Source organism: Heliangelus exortis, chromosome 3 (genome assembly GCF_036169615.1).
Source record: "Heliangelus exortis chromosome 3, bHelExo1.hap1, whole genome shotgun sequence".
Taxonomy (NCBI): Eukaryota; Metazoa; Chordata; class Aves; order Apodiformes; family Trochilidae; genus Heliangelus; species Heliangelus exortis.
The window spans coordinates 13,658,108-13,685,763 of NC_092424.1; the positions used below are offsets into that span (position 1 = coordinate 13,658,108).

The following is a 27,656-nucleotide window of genomic DNA, read 5'->3' on the forward strand; positions in this document are numbered from 1 at the left end:
TAACACTGAAGGGCCGTGCCTGTAATAGTGATGCCATTGCCATCCGGCAGGGCAGGGCACAGCAGCCCAGGCCCCGCTGCCGCCATGCCACTGTGCCAGCCCCGTTGCTTAGCGACGGGGGGGGTTTCAGGCCCACTTCCGCGTTGAGGCTGCCCGCGGCGCGCCTGCGGGAACGATCCCTCTCGGTGCCGGCGCGGGCTCTGCGTCACCCCCGAGCGCCGGCGGTCCGGGGAGGACCCGGGGGAAGGGGCGGGGCCGAACCGGGAATCGAAACCGCCGGGTCGGTGCAGGAAGGGCCCGCGTCCCCCCGGCTACGGAGACCTGGGACACGGAGCCGGCCCGAGCGGCCCCCACAGCCCCCGCCCCGCCGCCTCCTCCTCTGCCGTGAGTGCCGCCCGCCTGCTCGCGCAGAGCGGGATCCGCTCCCGGCAGCTCCCGCCGCATGGGCGCCGCGGCTCGGCCCACCGCCGGTTTGCCTGACCCCCGGTACCGGGAGTGAGCTCTGCGTGACCCCGGCGGTCCCTGTGGGCGAGCGGCTGGCGGAGGAGCGGCTTGCGGGGTCACCTCGGGGAAGGCGGCGGCCGTGGGCAGGCGGTCGGGGGCTGCCGCCGCCTTACCGAGCGTGAGGGGCTGTGCTCCCGAGGGGCTCACCCTGCCTCCCGGCTGCCTGTGCCCCCGGGCACGGGGCCTTCACCCGCAGTTAATTTCGTGTCGTTTGAAGCCTCGCAGGGAAGCAGCAGGTGTGCGGGGGAACGTGGGGAGGGAGGGAGTCTTGCAAAGAGCAGCAGTGCCGGATTGAGACCGTGTTGTTACCCTTGTGAGAGGTTGTACTGAGAAAAAATAGGAAGTTTTGTTCTCGGATTGTTACAGATTAAGCAAGGGAGGAAACCGTTAAATTGACACATGAGCAGGTCAATACCAGTTGGCTGTAACCTAACTTTATTGTAAATGAACTTGGAAAAGATGCCTGAGCCATAGTGCAGGCTTGATGGTTTCAAAAGATTTTGCAGTCAGAGTCGTGGGGATGATTAAAGGAACTGGCCTTAACCTACACTGTGTAGGTTTGTAGGTAACAGGGTTCAAATTGATGGTGACCTGGGGCATCTTTTTTATCCCAGCATTTCTATATAGAATAATAAGCACTGATGGGTTTTTGTTACATTTTATCCATAGCAGGGAGGTTTAGCCAATGCTCAGAGCTTCTGTGCATTTTAATTTTCACCTTTTTTCCTTGTTTTTTCCTGCTCTGTGGGCTTTCTCAGCTTGCTTCTGTAACTTCTTAAGTGTTAGTCCTTTCTCTGGGTTTATGCAAAGTTTATCATCTACATCCAGAAGGTTGATACCTTGCCAGTGATTCTTGGTGAAAAACACAAACACCCCCCAACTTGAGCACATGTATTTAATAAAGTTCTGCTATAGAAGTCATGCAGGAGAATTTTCCTATTAATTAACATTCACAGAGATAAGGTCAGAGGTATTCTGAGTCTCTCGTGAGAAACGTGTTCCACCTTGCATGGTCTCCATTAGACTGATCTTATGTTCTCATTTTTTTGGGTGTGTTTGGGTAAAATGAGTCTTTGATTTGTTAGAAGTAACCCACTCATGTATTTAAGTTATCTAAGTGGTGTTGTCTGGGTTGTTTACAAGCATTAAATGGAAAATAGGTTGTATAAATGATTTGAAATTCAAGTCATCCTTAATAGGGAAGTGTCTGCATAGTTTCTGTGCTTTTGTTTGACTAGCTATTAAAAAGGTAGGTTCAAAAGAAGCCAATAGTTTTATCTAAATCAGACTTAAATTGAGAAGCATAGTCCATAGCATGAACTGTGCCACCAGGCTGCTGCACCTTACCCATCATCGTGCAAGTGAAAGTTATTTTGCTTAAGTGTGTTTACTAAGTGTGTTCATTTTCTTTCAGCAAAAATGAAGAGAAGGACAGAACCCGAATTTAGCAGCCCTCAAAAGAAGCAGAAGAAGAGGATAGAAGAATTGGGATTAACCCTCAGTTCTACTTCAGATGATGAAACTCAATTTAGTAATCATACTACTCAAGGTAAGGTTGTAGATAAAGTATGTGCTGCTGTGGGAAATCTAGGTAATAACTAGGAATTAACCCCATGTGTCCTGAATCCCAGTTGATAGCCTGATCTTCCAAGGGCATGCTCTCTCTTCAGGGGAAAAAATACATTTTTTTCTGTTCACAATCTGGGATTAGTATGAATTTTTTTGAGCTTTTTTACAATCTTGTGTAAACAGTTTGTTCTGGGAACTGTATGAGTTCAGACATAGAAAATAAATCATGAGGTAGAGGAGAAGTGCATGGTCCAAAGCTGTAAAGATCCTTGTAATGTATAAGTATCATTAATCTCTTCCATCTCAGCAGTTGTCTCTGTTGTGGGAACTTTTAACAGTGAGGAGCTGCAGGTGTTGTGACATAAAGAGCTACTGTAATTCATCACTGTTTAAAAAATAAAAACAAAGAATTGTTAATCCTGCCACATTTTTGCAATTGTGATAGACTGAGATGAATACAAAGGATGCTTGATCAGGACTCTTGCATTGTAGCTCTGTCTCTTCCTGGCTTGGTGTGATTTTTAGGGGGAGGAAGGAGTTGTAAGAGCTTACAGCTGTTTGGTTGTGGAAAGAAAAACTTTTTCAGAGTTAACTAAATTATTTACCTGCTGTTTCTCAAGTTGGAGTGTGCTTTCTCACCTGGAGCTTGGGTTGTACCAAAGAGGAGGCAAGTGCCCTATGTGATTGGTATTGCTGTTGCAGGGTGTTTTACACTCTCCCAGGATGGTATTTCAGGTTGCCTCCTGGTTGTGTCTGCTTCTTCTGTCTGGGGATTTCCTGTGGTCACAAAGTCTTAGTGAGAAGGGACCTGAACACAAAGAAAAGTTCATCTTGTGGAAATGGGTGGAGGTATGGAAAATGAGTGTGTAAGTCTGGGAGTAATCACAGTGGCAGGGAATGGTGTGTGTACCTGTCTGGCAAGGCTGGAGGGGAGTGAGGAGGTTAGAGCTGCAGGGTGGTAGAGCTGGGGTAGGGAGTGCAGTAGTGTGCACTCAGGGCTAAGCTAAAAAATTCAAACCAGTATTTTAAAAATCTTTTTTCCCCTTTTGATTATTAAGTTCATATATTGATCAAAATACACCATGAGTCTTATGTTTAAGAAACATAACAAAGGGTTAATTGTTCAGTGGTGTGTTACACCCATTGTGGTTTTCAGTGAGAAAAAGAATGTTGGGGAGAGCAGTGATTTGAGATCTAATCTCAGGTGAGAATGGTCTAGTAAATGTTAAAAGCAAGAAGAGCTGTGGAGAACCTTTCTTGAGATTTAATTAGTGGGTATTGTGTTTGGGGCACCTCATCAGTCTCTGGAAGGTAAGAGACAGCTCAAAAGCAGGCAACAAAGTTAATTGAAGCTTTGTATTGGAGAAACAGAATGCAGTAATTGACCCTAAACCAAAATCCTTTGTGATCTTGTTCATATATAAGAACTTTGTGAAGGAAAGAGGAATGCAGCTCGTGTTACAGACATTGGAAAATCAAGGTCTGTATATAAGATTGCAAACAGAAGTTAAATCATGACCTTCCTTGTCTTAAACTGGAAGCCTCAAAGGTTGGTGCTGTCAAACATGAGATGACTACCATGATCCCTGCCCAGATTCCAGTTACATCCAACTCAGAGCAAAGAGGTTTGGGCATCTCATAACTTTAGAGCAGCAGTAAAACTGTACAGCTCATACAGACCAAGGTTCTGGGTCTACAGACCAAGCAGATCCTGGGGTGGAGCTGGGCAGAGACAGACTTCATTGTTTGGTGCCCGTGAAGGCTTCACTGCATCAGATTCAGGTGACAAATTTATTTTGAGTTTGTATAGTGGTACCCGTGACCCTGAGTAGACCATTGACTTGATTCCGTTCATCCTCTAACCTTCATCTCTGTCAGGGTATTTTTAAACTAGATTAGTGTCTCTGACATTGTCTTTCACTTGGGTTTGTATGCATCAGTCAACTCTAGAGGTGAAAAGCTGCCTCATTTGCTGTAGTGAACTGGTGGATCTTCACCATCGAGGTGAGTAGTAGGATCAAACTGAAATTTAATATGGGTCCTAAGGGATGCAAATCTACTTTGTTTCTGCAGTGTTGGCCTTTTGGTGTTTGCTGTGGATTTTTTTTTAAGTTAGAGATACGAAAATCCAGTATGTCTTATCAAGGTGTCAGTAATTGTCATTATTCTTGGCAGAGAATTCTGGACTTGGTCAGTTCTTCAGGGTCACTGCAAAGGCAGTGCTGCTGTAGTGGGGTTTGCCTGGCCTTTGAGGGGCTTGGAATCCATTGTCTCAGAGAGGTTTTGTTTGTCCCCAAGGCAAAGGGGCAGATAAGAAGGTGTTGGTTCCACACACTTGCATGCTTCTCATATCATGTCTGTGATGAGAGAGTGTCCTCTATGAGTGTGTTGAAAAGATTTCATGAGTCACATTGTATAGGTCTGAGTGTGATTACTGAGGTGTGTCTGTCTTCCTTTTTCTTATTTTCATATTTGTTGTCTCACTTTTTTTCTTCCCCCCCTCAGAGTCTTCGAGTAGCAGCAGTGGGTCTGAGAGTGAGAGTGATGAGAAAAGACCAGTCTTCAGCAATGAGTTCAAACAAGACTCTCTTGTGGAAGGCACTTCATCTCGCTACTCCATGTATAACAGTGTCTCCCAAAAGCTCATGGTAAGGCAAAATAGTTTTGGACCAAGCTATTAAGACCTGATGAGAGCAAAGTGAAAAGACCAGTCTTTTTTAAAAGGTTTTGATTCTGACTCTGATCCTCCTTCAGTGTTCTCTGCTTCTCTGCTTCATTGAGCCAGCTACAGAGCAAGTGGGGGAGGCTGAGGGAGCTTGGTTGGAGGGAATCTGTTAAAAAAGAAAGCTGGCTCATGTTCAAGGCAGGAAGGTGAATTTGAAGGGAAGGATCTCTGAGTCAGGCAGCTTGCTGAGCTTGGAAAAAGTCCTACTGTATGTTACTATGCAATGCTTCAGTTAAATGCCTTGTAAGAGAGGCTTTAATAAATTTTGTGGTTGACATTAATTTGTTTGGTCTAGGAGGCTTTCTGGTGAGTACCTTTGTAGAATTATTACCTTAATTATTAAGATATTTCTTTTTCTTTCAAGTAGTGCCACTCTGCTTTATGTAGGACCAGAACTTTCTTGGAAAGGTAGGATGCTGTGAACAACAGTGACAGCATGATAGTGACAACTAAAATTTGAAGGTGGTCACTTACACCTCGATTGCAACAGTGTTAGTGTGGGGAAGAAAATACTTTTAGGAAGTTCTGAGAGAATGGTTGATTGTCTCTTGGTGGTTTCAAATTCCGTAATTTGTTCTTGAGTTCAAAGGCAATAGTAGGCTGTAGAGGAGTCTCTTTTGCTACATGGTGTTACACTTACTGTCTGGTACAAACCTTCACCATAGTATGGTGACTATCTCATAAGTCTGAAAGAATTTCCATTCTTGATAGGAGAGAAAAAAAAGTTATTTCCAAGGGCAGCAGAGAATGAAACAGATTGTTGTGTGCCACTTGAAATGTGACAGAAACTCTGTGGCTCAACTGGTGACTGAATTTGTGTCTCGTTTTGTTCTGAGCTGTACTTGCAGGAGCCTGGATCAGCTATCTTTCCATGATGGTAGTCCAGCTTGCACCTGCCTTTGCCAAGTTAGAAGTTGTCTTCAGCAAGAAGCAGGGAGGTGATAGCTGCTGCTAGAAGTGGGAATAGGGAAATCCTGCCCTTCAAGGAGCTGGAGTGCTGCTGACTACCAGGATCATACCTCTGCATAAGAACTTTCAGCTCTAACTGGATTCGAAAAGGGTCCAGGGGGCTGAGAGTTGCTATTTGGTCCTCTCTGTTGTTAAAACCTGTTGCTGATAATTCAGAAACTGTCCACATAGATTTTTGTCACTGGGCTGCAGTTTGCTGATTGTAGCATGAGACTGTCTTTCACTGTGAGAAGTCTCTCCTGAGTCAGTTAGGATATGTGCTTTCAGCTGCTACAATACAGGAGGTTTTACTGCTGAATTTTCAAAGCCTTTGTAAAGACCTGTAAATTTGAATATAGAGAATGATGTGACATCAAGTGATGATTTGGTAGTGTTATGTAAGCAAAAGGAAAATAATCCTTGATTATTATGCATTCAAATTCTGTCAGAACACTGGTGTCTAATGGGCTCAGTGGATGTCACATTTTGTGTCTGTATTTCAACATGTGATTCAGAGCAGGGTAGCAAAGGCAATGGGAAAACACCATGTACATTTGCATAAAACCTGTTAGATGTTCTCCCTTTGTTTCTCCTATAGGGTAGTAATGTTGTAACATTGTAACAGTGACAATGTTTTTGTTACTCCTTACCTGAAGGAGTATATGGATAACATTCATTAGAAGTGAAACTTCAAGCCTTGTATTTACTGATTCTTGCACACCCATACCAGAGGGAGTGAAATTGCTTGTTGTTTTTCTCTTGTTGCTAAAATTTATGAAGATAAAATCCTGAAAAAGTAGAAGTTAACGAGCATATTTCTTTTAACGTAAGAGATGGGAATGTGTTTCAGGAGCAGTGTGTCTTTCATTCCTCCTCTGAGTTTTAGGTAAAGTTTTAACTGATGCTTGAAATGTGAGTGCATATTCACAAAAAGAATATCATCACAACATTTTTTTTTTCCTATACCAGCACCTTTTGTTTTATGAATGTTCTGTGCTTACTGAGCACTGTGATCATAGAATCATAGAATAGTGATGAATTGCTACAGGCTCCCCACTGCTTCTCCCTCTGAGCAGTCTGTTCCTACATTACTGAACCTTCTGGAGTTTGCTGATGTCTCAGACATCATTCTTCAGATCTTTTTTTCCTTTGTGTCCTGCCTCAGTTAAGTGAATTCAGTATTAAGGCCTGAAAGCCCCAACTGAGATTAAAAATGTAATCAAGTAATTTAATGGCTGATATGCCATTTTCCCTGCTAGTTTTGGACCCCAGCAGCAGTGTTTAATCTCAAGTCCAATTGTTTCAGTGTGCTCCCTTTGCTTTCTTTATAGGCCAAGATGGGCTTCCGGGAAGGAGAAGGTCTGGGAAAATATGGCCAGGGCAGGAAGGATATTGTTGAGGTCTCCAATCAGAAGGGAAGAAGAGGCTTTGGGCTGACCCTCAAAGGATTTGATGGGGAGCTCAATATTGATTGGCAGGATGAGCCAGAGGTAAGTACTTGCTGTTTTGAATCCCTTTTCTGTTGGTGTGTTTAGGATTTGCTCTCTGGGTATGATGTTCAATGTCTGTCACAAGTGGCTACCATTAAGTGGCTCTGCTGGGTAGACCTTATCTAGGCCCAGAACCTGTTTTCTGTCACCTTTATTAATTTTCTGGCACAAAATTGGTTTCAGGTGGATTGTTACTGTGGTCTGTAGGATTTGTTTCTGAGTTTGAAGTACTGAATGTGACTGAAAATTGGTATCAAGCTCTTTTGGGTTTACCGTTTTTATTTTGTATAGAATTTTTCATACATGCATAGGTCATTTTTTTTTTTTAATCTTTTCTGGGAGTGTTTAACTGTCTCTAATAAAATGCTCTGATGTTCTAATCCTGTGTCTTGCCAAGCTCTTCAACTGGGAAATAGAAATAGATGTTGTCAGGAAAGTAAAGCCTAGTTTTGATATTATTTTGTGTGAAATAGCTGCCACATGTTTATATCTAAAAAGAAAAAAAAACAAACCACAACACTGAATCCTAGGAAAGTGGCATGTGGAGAGTAAGCCAAAAGGTCCTGGCCACTATAAGTGAAGGGTAGCAATTCTTGTAAAATATTGTATGGTGCATGATTTGGTACTTTACTTTTCATTCTTTGAGTTGTCTTCAGCAGATGAAAATATGATTGAGGTTGTTCCTTGAGAGCCAGGAATTTGAGACCTGTTCTGTAGGCTCATTGGTTTAGGTCTCTCTTTCCAGTGTATTTCTACAGGTCACAGCAGCTAAGTGTATTTAACCCTGTGGATGATAATACTATAATAAATATAAGGTTAGTAGATCTTAGCAGTCTCTCTTTGTGGAAAAGTAGCATCACTTCAATCTTAGCTGCTAAAGCAGTTCCTTCTTAAGATTACAAAAAGCGTTAGAAGCCTGAGTTAAGTTGTGGAATGAGGGAACCTTACAGAAAGAACTGGGAGAAAGAATGTGTGAAGAACCATTGGAAAGTGTGTTGTTTTGGCAAGTGCCTCTTCTACAGTGTCTCTAAAATGTACCTTGAGAGTACTTTGTCTTGATTATTTATCAGACTCTAAGGAGAGGAAAGTGGTATGGGGATTTTTGTGGTGGAGGTTTTTTTGAATTTTGTTTTATTTGGATTTATAATTAAAATAAATAAACATGTTCTAGACTAGGAGGAAAAAACTCTATGGTTGACTTTAAGGTCATGGTAGGTTTGGGGGGCAAACCTTTGGTGAGCAATCAGTTGTTGTATTTTGCTAGCAAAAACATCTTTGGCTCTTCCCATGTCTTGTGTTTGCAGCCCAGTGCCTACGAGGAGGTAGACTGGTGCCTCGAGTGTACCACAGAAATCCCTGATGCCCAGGAGCTGAAGGAGTGGATGACTGTGGGCAAGGTAATTTTTTAGATCTTGGTACTTACCAGCCTAAGATGACAGGTCTACTCAGCCTGAAGCAACTGCCTTGTCAAAGAGTTGTAGCATAACCTAGACTGTAGGAACCTCTGGAGATTACTAGTGCAGCTTCCTGCTTAAAGCAGGTCCAACTAGATCAGGTTGCTCAAGGGCTTGTTTGGTTGAGTTTTGAATATCTCCAGGGATGGAAATTTCTTAGCTTATTTGAGCATCTGAGTATTGGGTAACCCATCTGGAAAAAAAAAATCATATGACTAATTGGCACTTTTTGTGTTGCAGCTTGTGTCCATTTTATCTTGTCCTATTGTTGTCCATCTATAAGAGTTTAGATAAATCTTCTCTATTCCTGCCATTAGTTGCTTGCAGACAGTCCTAGAAGCTCCCTTTTTGTGTTCTGAATAGAATGTACTCTCAGTCATCTCAAGATGTCTTAACAAGGGAAATAATTCCTCAGCCTGCTTTCTGTGCTTTTGCTAATACAGCCTTGTATGTGATTAGCAGACTTCATTACTGGTACATGTTGCATTCTGAAATGACTGATACCATTTTTGGTAATTGTTACATGTTTTCCTGCTGTTCCAGAGGAAGATGGTGATTGAAGATGAAACAGAGTTCTGTAGTGAAGAGCTTTTGCATAATGTCCTGCGGTGCAAGGTGAGTCCTGTTCTTTGGAGAGGAACTGAAGTTTTAGGGAGGCAAGTGAAATGAGTAATTGAAGAGAGCTCAGAACATCCTCTTTCACCTCCATGCCGCTGGTATGCCCTCACATCCTGGTGGTTTCTGTGTGTTCAGCAACCTGTTTTGCATCTCACACCTCAAAGAGATGAATGAAAACAACTTCTTAGTCCAACTGAAAGGCTTAAGACTTGAATAAGATCAGGAAATTAGCTCCCTTTCTTTTCTTGTGTCTTCCATCCTATCTTCTAGATGTTATCATGCTACTGTTAACTTCAGTACAGTGTGAGTGTATGTCTTACGTGTGAGAGAAATACCTTAGGCTGGGATTGCTTTTGAGGTGGATAAACACGTGATCAGGCTCTGGAGAATTCTTCAGTCACTGAATTTGCCCAAGATCTCAGCTTAGAAGAAGAGCCGGTGTCATGGATAGAACATTCTGTGCTGGTGAACTAAGCTGTGCACAGAGTTGGCTGTCTAAGGAGAAAGAAATATGAGGCTAGGAAATGCTTGTGCATATCTGTCCCTCCAGCCTATGGCAGGTCCAGCTCAATTTTGTTTCTGTGTGTGCAGAGTGTATTCGATGAGCTGGATGGAGAAGAAATGCGTCGTGCCCGGACAAGGTCTAACCCCTATGAGATGATCCGTGGAGTTTTCTTTCTGAACAGGTTTGCTGAACTTCTGGTAGCATAGCCCCTTGCCCATTTTTGTCCACTTCCAGCTGTGGGAGCCAAGGTTGAAACTTAATAGGGCCCTATTTATATGTTCACAGGGCTGCAATGAAGATGGCAAATATGGACCATGTCTTTGATTACATGTTTACAAACCCTAAGGACTTCCATGGGGTGAGGGCCTCTATTTAACTTTCAAACAGTGGTGCTTACTCTGAGAATGGAGAAGGTGGGGGGCAAGGAGAATCCTTTGGGTACTAGGTGGGAAAACAAGTGTTTGAAAGAGTATTCTTGACAGAGTAGTGGAGTCTGTGGTGTATCTGGTTTGACTGATGGGAGCTGTTACTGGGTCAGTAGAATTTCCTCAGTTTCCTTTTGCAGAGGCCCTTGGTAAAGGAGCAAGGTCCAGAGCTGCTCTACTTTGCTGATGTGTGTGCTGGTCCTGGGGGCTTCTCAGAGTACGTCTTGTGGAGGCGGAAGTGGCATGCAAAGGGATTTGGCATGACCTTGAAAGGACCAAATGATTTTAAACTGGAGGACTTCTATTCTGCTTCCAGTGAGCTCTTTGAACCTTATTATGGTATGTAGCCCATGTGTCAGTGTTACCTGATGTTTTTGCTTATGCTGCAGCCTCTCTGCCAGTGGGACTGGGGTTGATACCAGCATGAGGATTTAAAAGCAGCTTGTTTATAAGGAACCATTTTGCAAGGTAGAAGAGGGCTGTCATCTGAGAAAGGGGTTGAAATTGGTGAGCTTGCATATCAAGTCACATTTCTGCACCTATTTCCAGTCTGCCCTGGGAATGTGTGTCCCATTGATAGTTGAGTGCTTCACTTATCTACAAATTGTTGAGTGCTTTAACATTGCTTTACAATGTTTTTCCCACTTCCCATGTCTGAAACACAGTGAGTGAGATGACTTATAGAATGGTTTGGGTTAGAATGGAGACATTAAAGACCATCTGGTTCCAACCCCCTGCATGGACAGGGACACCTTCCACTAGACCAGGTTGCTCCAAGCCCCATCTGACCTGGCCTTGAACACCTACAGGGAGGGGGCATCCACAAATCCTCTGGGAAACCTGTTCCAATGTCTCACCACTGTCACAGTTAAAATTTCTTCTTAATACCTAACCTAAATCTACTCTCTTCCAGTTTAAAGCCATTCGTCCTTGTTCTGTCACTGCATGTCCTTGTAAAAAGTCCCTCCCCACATGTCTTTTAGGTGCCCTTCACATACAGGTCTCCACAGAGCCTTCTCCAGGCTGAACAACCTCAGTGCTCAGCCTGTCCTCACAGGGGTGGTGTTCCATCCCTCCTGACTTACCCTGAGATCTGTCAGCAGAGCCAGAGATAGAAACCTGACATGCCTGAGTGGCAGTATGCTTCTATATCAGACCTCCTAAGCTCTGCTTTGATAATTGACTGTGGACTCTTAGTAAAGATAAATAAAATGGATTTGGGCTAGAGACTGTATCTGAATCACTGTGACTAAATGACTTTCTTAATCCAAAGAGGTTTAAAGTAGCACGTTGTACTTTGCTTTGAGACAGACTAAGCAAGTGTATAGTATTGCTGCATATCTTTTCCTGGATGAAGCCTGCTGATATGCTTGAGCCCTCTGTCTGCATAGCTTCCAGGAACAGGAAGGGAAATACAAGGATTGCTAGTATTTCTGCTCCTTATTTCAGACTGCATAGAGGAAACTCGAGTGTGATGGTCATGGAGAAGAGGGTTTCCTTTTCCCTTGTTGTGCTTTTTTCCCCTCCACCTCTCAGACTTTTGTTGACTCTCATTTTTTCACACCTGGCTGTGAACTCTTAGAGAATGGTGAGTGTTTCAGGATGAGATAGGTTATAGAGAAGGTTCATGGCAAGGGCAGCAAGGCAGATAAACACATTATTCTAATGATTGCAGCATGTGGATCTTCATTACTCACTGCAAACTGGTGCTCTTATGAAGAGAAGGAGATACCTGGAGAAATTAGTAGCCTTTGCATTTTCTTGATCCCTTTCTGCCTTTTACACCATTAAGTCTAGTGACATGTGTACAAACTCTTTTCCAGTGACAGGAAGGAAGTAGACTACAGTGATACTTGTGAAGAATGGTAACAAATTCTAGTGTCGTTTCACTTACTGACAGGATGATTCATGAGGAATTTAGTTATCAGAGCACTAACATGCATCCTGATCTCTGCTGCTTTCTAGTTCTCCAGTTCAGTTAACAGAAGCTGTAGTTGTAGAAGATTTATAGGGACTAATGCCAAATTGAAGTTCAGGCTTCTTCAAAGTCAGAATTGGTGAGCTATAGACTAGACTTTAGATTAACTCCCAGAAACACCACTCTTCTGGTGTACTTCTCTTAGAAAGAGCCAGATGGGAAGACTATGAACATTCTTGCATAAATCCTATTTTCCTTTCCTGACTTCCTTTATAAACTTATTCACAGGGTTTGTGTGGGTATTTTTTTATTTGTGGTTTGGTTTGTGTTGTGACTTTTTTGATTTGTTTTTTTTTTTTGGGGGGGGGTTGTTGTTTTTTTTGTCTATGTGGGTTGTTTGTTTTGTTTTCATTTGCTATTTGAAATTCCAGATCAGGCTGTGTTTAGAAGTATATTGTGTTCCTTTGGGGTGATTTGAATTCTTAGTATAAGGTTGCCAATGCATGATGTGAGTAATTTAGCCTTTTTTGTAAAAAAAAGGGAGGTGTGAGGTTAGCTGTGCAGTGAGGTTGAACCTTGTTTTTAGTAGCATTAGCTATGTGTCATTCATACTTGGATAAGAATATTATGTTGTCATATAGTCAGTTCTCATCTCAGGGGAGGGCAGTGAATGATTTATCTTTTGCTGAGACTTATGTACAGCTCATCATTTGAGCATGGTTATTATATGGCTTTGTTTAACACTACCTACAGAATCTGAATAATTTTCCTAAATTAACGAGTATCATTGGTGTTGAACAGAGCAATGTGTTAATGCTTGTTTGCCTATCCAGGTCTGTGTAATTTCTGACTAAATGTTGATTGAATACAGTAGATCACCTGCTCAAACTGGTCTTCTGTTTGTACTTGCAAACATGTTAGTAATTATCTTCTCTTTTCCTCGTAGGAGAGGGAGGGATTGATGGAGATGGAGACATTACTCGCCCAGAAAACATTACTGCTTTCCGGAATTTTGTTTTGGACAATACTGATCACAAGGGAGTGCATTTCTTAATGGCTGATGGGGTTGGTCCATTTCTTTTTCTTGCACAGATCACCAAAACTGGTACCTCAGTCTGCAAATAGTAGGATATTTGACATGTGCCCATAGTTACAATGTGAAATTCTTCAAGGCTTGCCATTAAAAGTCCTGGTGACTGTTTTTTTTTATCTTAAAGAAACAGAAATTTCTGTGATTTATCTGTACAAAATCCTTTGAGATTTGTGGAGATACAAATCATATGCTATGTACTTTTCAGGGTTTCTCAGTGGAGGGTCAGAACAATCTGCAAGAAATCCTAAGCAAACAGCTCATGCTTTGCCAGTTCCTTACAGCATTGTCCATTGTTCGCACAGGTATGTTTTACCTATTAATCTTCCTCCCCCTTCTCCAAGGTGTGTGTGGCACTGCAGAGGGTACAATGTTTATTAACATGTTGTGAAGTCAGCTCTGTAGTGAGTCAGAAGTTGCACAGAACTGAGTGTGTACTCATACATCCTGAGATGGTTGTCACAAAGTTAAGAGAAGTGGGACAGAAAAATAAGATTACCTACATCTGTTTTGCTTTGAATTAAAAGCATGAGGTAAAATGTGTTAGTTTAGAGCTCTTACAATGTGTTATGTAGCTGTCTTGGGCTAACGTCACCAGTGTGATAGTTGGACAGTGTATCTGAGTTTTATGACACTATCTTCCTTGAATATTCTAAGAATGGGCTGGTGTTTATCCAGTTCATCCTTCCCTCTAACTTGTGGCTTTTCTCCTTTAAATCTGCCAATTCTGTGATCAGAACAAAATGATGTCTCACACTGTCCTAGCTGTATCTCATTGTTGCCAAATGATGGACATTACATCTCTATCTGGTTTTGATGGCTCCTCTCTTCTGATGTGTATAGTTAGCATTTGGCACTGACACAGAAGATAAAAATGCTCATTATGTTATCATTTGTTTTGTGACCTATGTTTAGACGTAGCTGAGACAATTATCTACTTAGCAGTAGTCTCAAATGTGAGGTGGTTAAGGGAACAACCTTCTTCAAGTCTTTACTGTCTGGGTAGATAATAGGTCTGTTAAGACTGCTTTTTGCTTGGGGAAATTGGGATTCTTATTTGAAGGCAAAAGGCAACATAGATTCTTTTCTTTCTAGAAAGTGAGTTACTCTGTTTAGATAACATCTGTTAGTTTTCCTTTAGCCTGAGGTGTCTTGTTGTCACATCTGTGCCACAGGGTACCCTTTGTCAGCTATGCCAGAAGGCTTTGTTTGGGCCTGGAAGGGGATTATGGAGAGTGGATAGGTAGTTTGCTGGTGAGACAGCATGGTGACTGATTTGATCCTGGTCACAGAAATCTGCTCTTCACTCCAGAGGTATGGGGAAGAGGATTTATGGAGGATCATTGGCCCACTTCATGAATGTGTTTTAGATTCTGTTTATTTGTACAAAAACACTCCTATGAGTTCTGCAGAAGAAGTTGTTACCGAGGTGATTTCCTTTAAAATCTGATGGCATAGGTGTGCTTCCTCTCTTTTTAACAGGAGGACATTTTGTCTGCAAAACCTTTGACCTGTTTACTCCATTCAGTGTGGGACTTGTTTATCTTCTGTATTGCTGCTTTGAGCGAGTGTGCATCTTTAAACCTGTGACAAGCCGCCCTGCCAACTCAGAGAGGTGAGATTCTTGAGCACAAGGGACTACTAAAGAAACCCTGTCCTCAAAATACAGTGATAGGTGGATTTGGTTAAGTCTAGTGGAGGCTCTGTGACCTGCCTCAAATGGCAGCTGTCTTGAAGGAGGAAAAATTTTGGATGCTTAGCAAACTATGATGTTTGACAGGGTAAAATAAATATTTGCCAAATAACCTTTCTGGGGAGAAAGCAGTGGAACAGAATATCTAACAAGTTCTGTTTTGCATTAAACAGCTCTGGTTTCAGTGAAGTGTGTTCAGTGAATGTGTGTTATCATTGTACCTATCAAGGTTAGCAGAATTGATTTACTACTTAAGGGGGATCTGTAGGGTTTTAAAACGGGGTTGAGTTTCCTAGTCTTTCCAGAGTGTAGAAAATATATAATGTATGACAGGTGAGGTTGTATCTTCCTAAGGATACACAGAAGTAAATATTTCCTGGGATGTAGGAAACTGTCCTGATAATGAGGGTGGCAGAAAAGTTGGCTGTGTGGAAGAACTGAATTCACATGATCTCTCTGCCTTGGTCTGCAGGTATGTGATATGCAAAGGATTAAAGCTAGGGATTGATGATGTGCGGGACTATCTCTTCATGGTGAACATCAGGCTGAACCAGCTGCGCAACTCTGACGTGGATGTGAATCTTGTTGTCCCACTGAATGTGATCAAAGGCGACCAGGATTTCTATGATTACATTGTCCAGTCCAATGAAAAGTGAGTGCCCATGGGCAGTGAGGGCTGCTGGCTGGAGAAAGGTTAACCAATGTGGCTTTCAGTGTAGCTTCTTGCACTCAAGGAGGTAGATGTTGATGCTTATACACTGCTGTGCTTTTGCTCCCTGAGAGGCTTAGCAGAGCAGAGGAACATTGTGCAGAGAGAAGTGCTGTTTACTCACTGTTTGGCCTCTGAGTACTGTGTGGTACTCGGATACTGTGTATTTTGAAAACACTTTGGACCCAATGTACTGCTGTTGTTCTACATGCAGTAGCAGATGGTATTGCCAACATGACTTAATGTGTTCTGTATCTCTTTTGGGTACATAACTGCTCAGTGGCGATCAGGCTGGCTTCCTCCTGTTGTTCCAGCACTCTTCCTCACTTTGAAGAGTAGAAGAATCTTGTGGGGGATTAACTTTCTCCCTGACTGAAACTTGTCCTCTCTTTCAGCCACTGCAAAGTTCAGATAAAGGCATTAGCCAAAATTCGTGCTTTTGTTCAAGACACGTGAGTATATTCCTCTGTCTTTCAGTAAGGACTGAATTAATCTACCACAGATTAATTGTTTTGCCCTTCTTTATTGTGTCCTGGATTTGACTTTACCTGATCTTTGGAGTCAGTAAACTGAATAGAGCTTCTAGGTAGCTCAATTTGTGTCTCTGCCTGAGTTACTTGCAGAAGCTTGTAAGTGGCTGGAGACCTGCAAGTTGGTACCACCCTTGTTGAGAAGGCTTCTGTGCATTCCATGATTTTTTACTACCATAAGTAGGCCTGTTCCTACTTAAGATGTAAGCAGAAAAGTAACTCCCATTTGATTATGCAGTAACCATCTAAGTTGTGCATGGTTCATAGCTTTTTATTTTCCTGGGTCAATTGAAAGCATCCAAGTTTAGAACCCTAGAATTACCTAAACCTTATGACATTAATTTCTTGCATAAACCTAAAGCACTGCAATGTATAGCTGTTTCCCTGGCATGACTTTTCTGTTGAGGTGTTGTTCAGAGGTAAAAGGCAATGGAAAGTTGAGTGAGACTGATAGGCAGGAATTATCTAAGAGTTAATCCTAACATTGACACTTGTTTTTGTGTGGCCTTCAGCACTTCACTGCTATTTGTAATAAGGGCTATGTACTCAGCTGTTGGAAATTAGCGTAAGTTCATACCAATACATAAGTTCTTGAACATAATGATGCCCAGTGGTACTTTCATGGGATGGATGATAATCAGTAGTGCAAACCATAACACACAGCTAAACATGGGGACTGGAGATGGGTGCAGTAGGGTGTGAGGGGAAGGCAGCATCCTCTTTTGTGTAACCTGTTCAGAAATAATGCATGTTTGTTGTTCCTAAGCCAGACACTGAAAGATGCAAGTTTTACAGGGCTGGGATATGTAAAACAGCAAGGAGATTTCACCATCTTAACAGTCTGCTGTCTTCCTCTAGGACACTTGTGGAGCCACGGCAGGCTGAAATCCGAAAGGAGTGTCTCCAGTTATGGGGGGTAAGTAAGCTGCCAAGCAGGAGGTCACATAGGTATCTTAGCTGTGGTGAAATGAGAATGGAGCTGCAGAGAGGACATCCTAGACAAAGGCTTAGTGTGTTGTCTTGTGGGAAAGTCAGAGACCACTTCAAGCTGTTTGTGTAAGCAAACAGGATGTTTCTGATTTTCATGTGTATGGTTTAACTGAGCAGGCTTCTTTGCTGCAAGCTGAGAATGTTTCATCATCCACAGAGTGAACTCAGCACTCTCCAAAAGGTCTTCTTTTAGGAGTCTGCAGTTTCTCTTTTCTGAGCTTCAGACTGTAGTGGGTCCATAGATATATCAGTGGCTTTCACAGACTAATTGTGTGTCTATGATGAAACAGTAGTTCATCAAAATATGAATGGAATCAAAGATTTAGTCTGAAACTTTCTGAAGTTGCATGTCATTCCACTTGGGCTGTGGTATGCCTACATTAAATTTGCAAAGCATGTAAGGTCTTTCATTTGCCAGATCACCTCTCCAGACTGGAATCCCAAGAGCGGGAGTTTTGAGCATCAGGGTGTTCTGTCATGTGTTGAAACCAGAAAGTTCCTATGAACATGCCAAAGAATAACATTTATTATCAGTTGTTTGGATTTGTTTTCAGATTCCTGATCAGGCTCGTGTTGCTCCTTCATCTTCAGATCCCAAGTCCAAGTTCTTTGAGCTTATCCAGGTAAGACCTTACCTGGAAGCCTGTTCAGAGTTCTTAGTATGAATAGAACTTTCCCCCATAGGAACTAAGAGAGATAAAGAAGTGGTTCTAGTTTAATATGGAAGTTGCAGTTGCCTACCTACATGTATTGTGTCTAATTTGCCTTTTCCTTACTTGGCTATTTAGGGCACAGACATTGATACCTTCAGTTACAAACCCACTCCTCTGAATTCCAGCACACTGGAGAAAATTCGACAAGTGTTAGATTTCCGATGTATGGTGTCTGGAAGTGAGCAGAAATTCCTCTTGGGGCTAGGGGTAAGTGCTGAGAACAGTCCATGAGTTTTGCTGGTTCGTTTCAATGGTGCTATTCTGCCTTGCAGCTTCATCCCATTCATTCCTGTCCTGAAAGGACAGAAAGGATTCCTATCAGCAGTCCCTGAGACTGCTAGTATTTTATGTTTCTTTCTCCTGACTTCACTGCTTTTCACAGAAATTAACCCTGGTTTTATTACTGCAGCCTACACAAGAGACCTGTACTCTTGCTAGCTTCTCTAATTATCTTCACTATCCTCTTAAAGCTGTTCTACTTCTGGTTCTTTGTGCTGGGTATGAAAAGTCACTGGCAAATTGGAATCAGTGTTTTTGTTCCTTTGATGGAGAGATTAAGGTTCTTCTTGAAAACTTCTGACAAAGAAACTTCTGTGACAGAAAAGATTCTCTGAGAGCTTCTCTCCAGTTAGTCAGAGGTCTCCCCTCAGCCCCTGCCCTCATGAAGCTTTGACTGAATCTGACTCTGCCTTCTACACGCACAGAAATCACAGATCTACACCTGGGATGGTCGCCAATCAGACCGCTGGACAAAGCTGGATTTGAAAACAGAGCTGCCAAGAGATACCCTTCTCTCAGTGGAGATTGTTTATGAGCTGAAAGGAGAGGTAGGAGGCTATTCTTTCATTTACTAAGTGGCTGCAAATATAATGAGCAGTTTCATCTTTTCTTTATAAAACACTGGAGACTGCATGTTCCATCTGTGCCTCGTGCAAGGTTTTTTGTATACGTTACTTAGAGAAACTCTCTTGGATTGAGTCCCTTTTTTCTGTCCAGTGATAGAGGTACAAGCTTTTGGTTTGGAAAACACTTTGGGCCTGACGTGCTGCTGCTGTGTAGTAGCAGATGACATTCCCAACATGATGTGTTCTGTGGCCTTTTGGCCACTGTTCAGCAGTGATTGCAGGTCTTGGGGAAAAGATTCTCATGGTAGATTCTAAGTGTTAAGGTATTGCTGCCTGGGAGTTTGTGTGTCCTCTGGCACCTCAGCTGAGGGTGTTGTCATGCACTGGGATTTGTTCTGTGGCACAGTAGTAGTATGGCACAGAGAGCTGGAGATGACAGCCATGTTCCCTGTTCCTCCCCTGAGACAAAACTGTGTAGTGAGATACACCAGTGCTTGCAGGGCAGCATATCACTGTACAACAGGCAGCTGGGAATTTGTGTGCCTTTAACATCTGGAAAAGTGCTTTCTTGCTAGAAGAGACTGATATCCTGTCAGAAAATGGACTGTAAATCAAAGCTGAAAAAGCAGCAGCCTGAGTAGTAAGTATCTGTATTCCTTCCCTAGGGGAAAGCCCAGCGAAAAATCAGTGCCATCCACATCCTTGATGTCTTGGTGCTGAATGGCAATGATGTTCGAAACCAGCATTTCAACCAGAGGTATGTAGCATCTGGAGAAACTTATTTCTGCTTTCACACTAAAGCAGAACACTGAGCACTGGGAGACAACTGCAGTCAGCTGAAACACTACTATAAGGATGAATTGTGTATGAACCCGCTCTGAAGTGAAATGTGTACAGCCTTTTCTGACTGTACCTTCTCTGTGTATAAAGGAAGATTTAGCTCCTTTCTTAGTCTGGGGTAAGCCAGGCACAGTCTGCATAGACTTGAGTTGAATGGGCATAGCTGATAAGTGGCTGAGGTAGAAGGAACAAGCATTTCTGCTTCCTTCCTCGGGGACATGATGTCTGTACTAGTCCTCCTTTCCTACTGATACACCAATGTATTCAGCATCATGTGGGCTTTTAGGGGAAGCTATGGAGACCCATACCTAGTGGATAATAGCCAGTATCACTGGGAACTGAACTGGGAGGGCAGGGTGGACAAAAAGTCTTGCTCAGTACCCACTTGGCTAGTGGTGGAGGCAGTCTGCATGTGTTAAAGTGTCTAATAGTTTATTCTGCTGAAAAATTTACCTGAAAATATTACCTCCTGTGTCAAAGATCTCACTAAAGTGCTGGATTCTCTTTTCTTCGTTCAGGATTCAGCTGGCAGAGAAGTTTGTCAAAGCTGTTTCTAAACCAAGCCGGCCAGATATGAACCCCATCCGGTGAGTGACCACTCTTTCCCTCAGCCTGGTGAGCTTTGATTTCAGTGTGTTGGAATGTGAAGATTAGCAGATGAAATTCATAGTTCCATTATGCTCAATGGAAAGAGGCTAAAAGGCCTTTAAATATCTAAGATAAAGGCTGATAGTGAAGAATTTGTGCCCTTCTTTCATATATCAGACAGTCATATTTTCTTCGTATGTGCACTGGCCGATGTTGATTTCAAATATATGCCTTTAGGAGCACTCTGCTGTTGTGAGAGAGGCTGGAGGAAGGAAAAGAGGATGTTTTCCTTGGTGGCTTAATAAAAGATTGAATGGGATCTCAATTAAGCTCAAGACACAGAATCCAGTACCTGAAAGGGACCAGAAAGAAAGTTGGGAAGAGACTTCTTACAAAGGCATGTAGTCATAGGACAGGGGGGAATCACTTTGATCTGGAAGAGTGCAGATTTAGGTTAGACATTAGAAAGAAATTATTCACTGTGAGGGTGGTGAGACATCAGAACAGGTTGCCCAGGGAACTTGTGGATGCAACATCCCTGGAAGTGTTCAAGGCCAGGCTGAATGGGGCTTTGAGCAACCTGGTCTGATGGGAGGAGTCTCTGCCCATGCAAGGGGGTTGAAACTAGATGATCTTTAAGGTCCCTTCCAACCCAAACCATTCTATGATTCTATGGATTACACTAACTGGAAGAGCTCAAAATGTTGGGGGGACTGAAGTTGAGGTGAGGAGAGCTGTAGAAATTGGTTGCAGAGGGGTCATGTGAAAAGGTCTTCAAGCTGTGCTCTTTGAAGCCTGATACTTAAATAAGTGCGTGGGAAATGGGTGGTTGGGTGTTGGATCAGAGGCAGTGCTTTTGAAACCTTCCATTTGTTTTTCTGTGACTCAAAACAACAACAAAAAAGCAGTCTGACATAATAATAAGAATGATGGCTCCCTATAATCCTTACTGCCTAAAACCAAACCAAACAAAAAAACCCCAAAACAAACACCACAAAACAAACAAACAAAAAAAAAGGTGAGGCAGTTAAGTTTTACTTGCAGACCAGCATGGCCATGCTGAGACCAGAAATTGCCTGTGGCTGTTACCTTGGTGAATTTATCTTGTGGGAAAACAAAAGCACCTGACTTTGTTCTTTTCTGTATACTCAGCCTCTGGTAAAAATGCACAGTTTCCTTAGCAGCTGGGACACTCATGCTCCTTACAACAACACAGCCATGAGCATCCAGGTGTCAGGTTTCCTCAGGACAGGAGAAATAAGCCACTGGAGCATAATATTGAGGAGGATGAACCTCAGGAATGCCCCACCATCTCATGCTCTACAAGTGAGCTGTCTGGCTACTCCCTGTGGCTGGAACAGAAGAAGAGGACAGTTAATTTATTTTTTTTTTAATCACATTTTTTTCTTTTACCCCAGAGTGAAGGAAGTGTACAGATTGGAGGAAATAGAGAAGATTTTTGTGAGGTAAGTGATTGGCACAAATGAGAGACTTCAGGGGCCACTGAGGTTATCAGTCACTAGTGCACAGGGATAGAAGAGATGTGAGAGATGTGCTGATCTGTGCTTGAGGAGTCCTGGAGACAAAGCTGTTAGAGCTTGTGCAGCTGTTGGCTGCTGTTTCTGGGGTACTTCTGACTCAGAGGATGGTTCTGCTGAGTTCTAATGCTATAGATGCAGCCAATGTGTTTTACTACAGCAGGGATAGCAATGGTGCTTGAGTTTGTGAGCAGAAGTGTCAGTGGCTTCTCACTGGCCTGAAAGATTGAGAGTGTATATCTGAATTGAGAATCCTGTTGGGATTAAGTGTGGTAGATCATCACAGATCTTTCTTTGCAGCCCTTGGTTTGCTGGCTGATCTAGACAGCTCTGAGTGGTTTCTCTAGCCTTGAGGGGGGAAGCAATGAATTCTCCAGAATGTGGTGATGGGCAGCCCTGTTGGCTTTCACTGTTCTCACTCTGGAGAAGGTGTTCAGGTAGCATATTGTGTGCAAGAAGATGGTAAAGGGAGAAACGAGGAACTTCTGTCAGTGCCTTCTCTCCACATCCAGGTTAGAGATGAAAATCATCAAGAGCTCAGGGGGGGTGCCCCGGTTATCCTACACTGGCCGAGACGATCGGCACTTTGTGCCCACAGGACTCTACATCGTACGGACTGTGAATGGTAGGAAAAGACCCTTATTTAACTTCTCTTTGAATCATCAAGTAAAAAGTATTGACCAGGCTTGCTCCTGCTGTAACTGGGTAAAAAATTAATGGGAGTATTCCGAAGGGTAGAGACTAATTGCTGGTTTGGATTTGGATGAAGTTTAGGATATTTATAGGATCAGCTTTTCTGTTGCTGGTTGATTAGCTATTGAGTGGGTAACTCAATTTATTTACATGACTGATTACTTTCTTTTTTTTAATGAGATAATTTTTCAGTATCCCATTGGAATGTCAACTCTTAAATGCAGGGAGAAGGAAGTATTCTCAGTGAATACAGAACAGCCTGGGAAGCAGGTCATCTTGGGAAGCAGGTCATCTTGGGGGAGGGAAGGAAAAAGGAGTAAGAGAAGCATCACAGTTATTCTTACAGATTCCTCTTCCCAGGTTGCACTATATATTTAAACTGTATATTTATTCCCCTTTCCATTTTCTGTCTGATCCCTGTGACTCCTCTGCAAGATCCCTGGACAATGGCATACAGCAAAAGCTCCAAGAGAAAATTCTTCTTCAACAAAATGACCAAGCATTCAACCTTCTATCTCCCTTCTGAATCCATTGCAGCCTTTCAGTGAGTATAAGCCAGAGCTGAGGCTATGGAAGTGTAGATGTGTGCAAGGCTGTGTTTGTGTCTGGATATTTGGAAGGGAGTTCAGGCCTGTTGTGCTGTATTCTTGCAGATACTGGCAGTGCAAGTGCATCTTGGTCACCAGCAGAGTGTGCTGCAGGAGGAAGCTGACACCTTCTCTTAGCTCTGGGAAACTTTGGATCTGGATTTTGTGATTAATTGCTATGAATAATACACATATAACAATTTTGTTCTCCTCTCTGCAGCACAGCACAAGTTACTGAACCTTCCTGCACACAGGGAAATGGGAACTGAGCCTGGCAACTATAATTAGCCATATCTCTGTATTTTAAAATGCTTGGTTGGAGGCTGCTAATTTAAAAGCAAACTTCAGCTCATTTAGCCCGGGCTCTGGAATAACCTGTAGGTAGCTGGGAGCTGTTTAAAAAGAGAGAGTAAGAGAAAAGTAGCAGCTCCTCAGGAAAGGATGGAGTGGCTTGTCATTGGACATGAACACAGAGGCTGCTGAAGTGTCTACTGAGTACTAGGCTAAGCCCATGTCTTAAGTACAGCAAATCCTGAGCATGTGAGATACCTCAGGGCTCATGGGTGGAGGTGTTCTGTACACCCTGCCCTCAGGTAGTCTCAAGATTTCCTTCACTACCACTACTCAGGACTGTGCTTCTGAGCAAGAACTTTATACGAAATAGGGCTCCTGATTTTCTTACTTGAAATCTCCTTGCCAACCTTACAGCAGTGCTCCTAAGAATCCTTAAGCTTTCCTACATGGAAGAACAGGCTTAAAACTGTAGAAGCAGAGGCATGCCATGCTTTTTTCCCTCCATGTGTCAGGAAGGGGTTAGTTCTGCCTCTGTACTCAGAAGTAAGTCAGCATGAATGTGCATGAATGGTTGAGGAGGTGGAGGGAGCTTGTGTGGGACTCCAGAAGGGAAGAATTGTCTTGTGGTTAGCAAGTACTAATGTGTCTTTAATTACCATTGACATATACTCTTGTTGCTGTGCTAGTACTGCTTTGTTAGGTTAGTAGCACTAAATAAGCTCTGAGTATCAAGTGTCAGTAATTGTACAAAACTAACCACTGCTGTGTTGGCACTAATTAGCAGCTCTGTTTTCATTGTGACTGGGACTGTGTTGATGCAGTGAGGGAGAGCTGTGCTTGATGGATGGAGTGAGAGATGGCGTTGTAGGATCAGAACTCTGAGCAGCAAGCAGAGCTGGGTTATTTTACATACTGGGAAAGAGGGGATGATCCCAGCTGCTTGTGCACAGCCTGAAGTGCTGTCCATTTGCAAACCTCCATAGGAGTTATTACTATATACTATACAGCTATTACTGATTCCAGTAGGTTTGTGGTGAGTGATTAAATTGCAGCTTGCTGCTGCTGGCAGACTCTCTAAAATCTTCAGTAAGGCCTTTCCATGGCCTGTGATAAGTTTCATCCTCACAAAAACTTGAGGGGAGGTAGGTTTTCCCTCATGACCTGTCTCCTTCCAGCAAATACTGAACTGAATCTTGAGTGAAGCCAGAATTAGCAAGCTTGTTTCCATGGAAATGTGTCAGGCTTGGAAATTGCTCTACCTTACGGGCTGTAGACTTTGTATGGTAAGTGCCCTGGCCTCTTCTGAAGGCACCTCCTAGAATATCTCTGGCATCCATTGCCCAGGCAGCTGGTTCTGTAGTGCACTTTGTGGCTGGGTGACAGTGTTTTTCCTCCCCTATCAAAATAATCTTGCTCTCCTTTCTGCCCACAGTGTCTGCCATTACAGCCGCCTCTTCTGGGAGTGGGGGGAAGGTGTCAAAGTGCATGATTCTCAGAAGAGGAAAGATCCAGAGAAGCTATCAAAGGAAGATGTGCTGGCTTTCATCCAAGCACACTACCCCTAACCCTGCTCTTTTGAGGGGTGCAGGGGAGGCTGAGCCCAGCTTGGATTCTTCAGGGACTGATGAGACTGGGGAGACTGCAACTTCTGTCCTGGTCTTCTCCAGAGCTGGTATCCTGGAGGTGATCTAACCAGGGAGTGGTATGCAGAAGGCACAGGACAAGGCTCTACCCTTGCAGTGTATATAAGAGTACAACCCAGGTAGTGCCTGCTGCTGGAGTTCCCGTGGTGACTCCTGGAGCCAAGGCCTAATGTCCTTTTGTCCTGACCTACTGTATGCATGAGGCCAAGGGGCTGGCAGCTTTCTTTGCTCCTGTTCAAACATTCAGCAAGGCTTGTGGAGCTCTGTGTGTACCAGATCTCTCAGGCTTGTGCTTCTCTGGGAGTGTGGGAAGGAGCAGAGATGTCTTGGTGACAGAGCTGGGCAACAGCACGTCCAAGTGGCTCTGCACCATTCCTGGCAGCTCTGTTTCCTTGGCCTTGTCAAAGGCCTGCACTACCCAGTGGAGGGTGTTAGCTCATTGGGAAATGCTGGCTTTGGGACATGAATATGTATTGTTGGGGTCTCCAACACTTCTGCTTATCAAGGCACTTGGCAATTCCTATGTGATGGCATCCTGTTAGACAAAGGCCCACACGGGTGAAGTAGAGTTCCTGGCACAGATTTAATATGCTCAATGCAAGGCGTTTTTTAAGACCTCTAGAAGCTGCTGTGACAAGGATTTTACCTCCTCAGGTCAGTGACTGATCTTGAGCCAGCATCCTGGGATTAATTTGAATGGGTCTGCCTCATGGTATTTCTGAGACCAAGGTGCTTTGTTTCTTGGTAGTTGACATTATTCCCCAAATCTTCAGAGGGGGAAGGAAGACACAGGTGGGTTAGGATGCTGGAGGTCTTTTTGGAGGAAATGATGGGAATGTTAGGGTTAAAAAAACAACAGGGGTTCAGTGACTTTGACCATGCTGGTTTATCAGAAGAAATCCTGTCCCTTGACTGTGCCCACTGGGAAGGTTACCAGACCTTCCTTTTTAAATGTCAGAGGGGACTTAGAAACCCTCCATGTCTCATTTGGCCCTAGAGCTGGGGTGAGGGCACTGAGCTGTGAATCTCTCAGCATGGTATGTATGTGTCAACAGACTTTGCCATGCACTTCTGTGCTGGGTTCAGAGTTGTCTTCTGTTGTGTTTTACCTCTGCTTCTGGCTTCCATGGCCCTTTTGCCAGGTCTTCCATATTAATCAGAAGATGACACACAGCTGACTGCTTTTGGCTAAGCAGCAAAATTGCATTCCTCCGCCCCCCCCCCCCCTTTTTTTTTTCCTTGATTTGTTTTTAAACACAGATTGGTAGTAGGGAGGAAACTGATTTAGGGGTTGTCTGAACTGTGCCTTAAAGAAAGCTATAGTTCTAGAATCTGTAGCAGTTTAGATTTTTGTTTCTTTCTCTCCATACCCTTACGTACAATTTGAACAAGCTTTATGTAGCAAGACATGGAAATACTCTCTTGTAGGTGTATGCCCTGCATCCAACCCAAAGAACCCATAACAAGGATGGCATATTGTAGATGTCTCACCTACACCACCTAAGGCCCAGCATCACATGTAGGTTTTGTGTTCTCAGCACACAGTTAAATGTCATCCTACAGGTAGGCTGTGCCTCCCTCAGCTTGGAGCACTTCCATGTCTTCACAAGCAAGTTGTCTCCGTATAACCAGGTATTAATTCTCTACAGTATTCTCTACAGGTATAAATGAACTTAATAGCTGCAGCTCCTTGCACAATGAAAAACTACATGCAGCCTTGACCACTGCAGAACCACACCCCTGGCTAAAGATGCAGCACAGAAGTTGGCAGTCAGTTGCTCAGTGTTAACTGGAGGAGGCAAAGCTTGCTTAGGGAACAGAAGGTTAGCTTCTAAAAAAGTTATATTGAATATTGTGCAGGGGAGTTAGTCTGAAGTCAGAGCTGCTTTTTCCACACTTGTGATTATTAGCCAGGTCAAAGTAGCTGAGTGAAGACAAGCAGTTAATGCATCCTCTTACTGACCTATAGACCCCCTCTGCTCTCAAGCATCTGGAATACATGTATGAAAGAAACAGTGGCCCTTAGCTCTCAAAGAACGAGGCTTGTCACTAGTGGTTGTTTCTGCAAAAGCACTTCCATGAGGGATGAGGAGGAATCTCTCTCAGTGGGCAGTAAAGAACCTCCAACTGTGGTTTTCAAGCCCGTGTGCAGTTGGCTTTTTAAACTGATAAGTAATTTGAATTCTGGCACTTCTTTGGACTGCGTTGAGGCTGTTCCAATGCCAGCAAAGCATGCTCCTCCCTTTGCCAGGCTCCTTTGCTAAGTGTTGTGTCCTCCACTGGGGGCTATGGCTTTCTGCAGGCTGGCTGACAGAAGGGTAGCTAGGCAGTGCATGAGGGTGGGTGTACGCCTCTTGAGGTTACAAAAAAGCCCTGGTTAGCCTGCAGGCTCGCTTTTATGAACAGATACTTAGTTTACCCAGTTGCCTCCAGCTCCTCTGATTTTAATTTGCTTTTAATTTTTGATGCACTGAACCTTATTTCTGAATCCCCCTTCAGGAAGGCAAGCACAAACCACTGTGCTTCCCTGCTTCTGGGTATATACAAAGGGATTTTGTTGGGAAGGGGGTGAGGAAGGTCTTGTTGAAGGGAATGTTTGTGAACATTAATTGCACAATGCATTGTTATTAGGCTGTGTATCATTTTGTGTTGACTTCTCTGCTTTGATTGTCTCTATGACCAATACAGCCCCTTTAGTTCTCAACAGTGCATCCTTACTTGGCTTCCCACAATATTCTGGCTAGCAC

General features: G+C 43.3%; 1 protein-coding gene across 2 annotated transcripts; it reads left to right on the forward strand.

Moving 5' to 3' along the window:
• Positions 1–225: 225 nt before the first annotated feature.
• Positions 226–27,613, forward strand: CMTR1 (cap methyltransferase 1). 2 transcript variants are annotated; one of them, XM_071739349.1, is made up of 24 exons: positions 226–697; positions 1,916–2,053; positions 4,579–4,721; positions 7,078–7,236; positions 8,541–8,633; positions 9,234–9,305; positions 9,900–9,994; positions 10,099–10,171; positions 10,379–10,577; positions 13,103–13,221; positions 13,455–13,551; positions 14,729–14,861; positions 15,412–15,591; positions 16,044–16,100; positions 17,037–17,094; positions 17,723–17,791; positions 17,957–18,088; positions 18,586–18,708; positions 19,392–19,483; positions 20,085–20,153; positions 21,573–21,620; positions 22,205–22,317; positions 22,821–22,929; positions 24,699–27,613. In XM_071739349.1, exons 2-24 carry the CDS (start codon positions 1,924–1,926, stop codon positions 24,829–24,831), a joined length of 2,496 nt encoding a protein of 831 aa, XP_071595450.1. In that variant the 5' UTR covers positions 226–697; positions 1,916–1,923; the 3' UTR covers positions 24,832–27,613. The 2 variants fall into 2 exon arrangements, with proteins under 2 accessions (XP_071595450.1, XP_071595451.1); XM_071739350.1 differs by having other exon boundaries at positions 228–384; positions 1,919–2,053.
• The last annotated feature ends 43 nt before the right edge of the window (positions 27,614–27,656 follow it).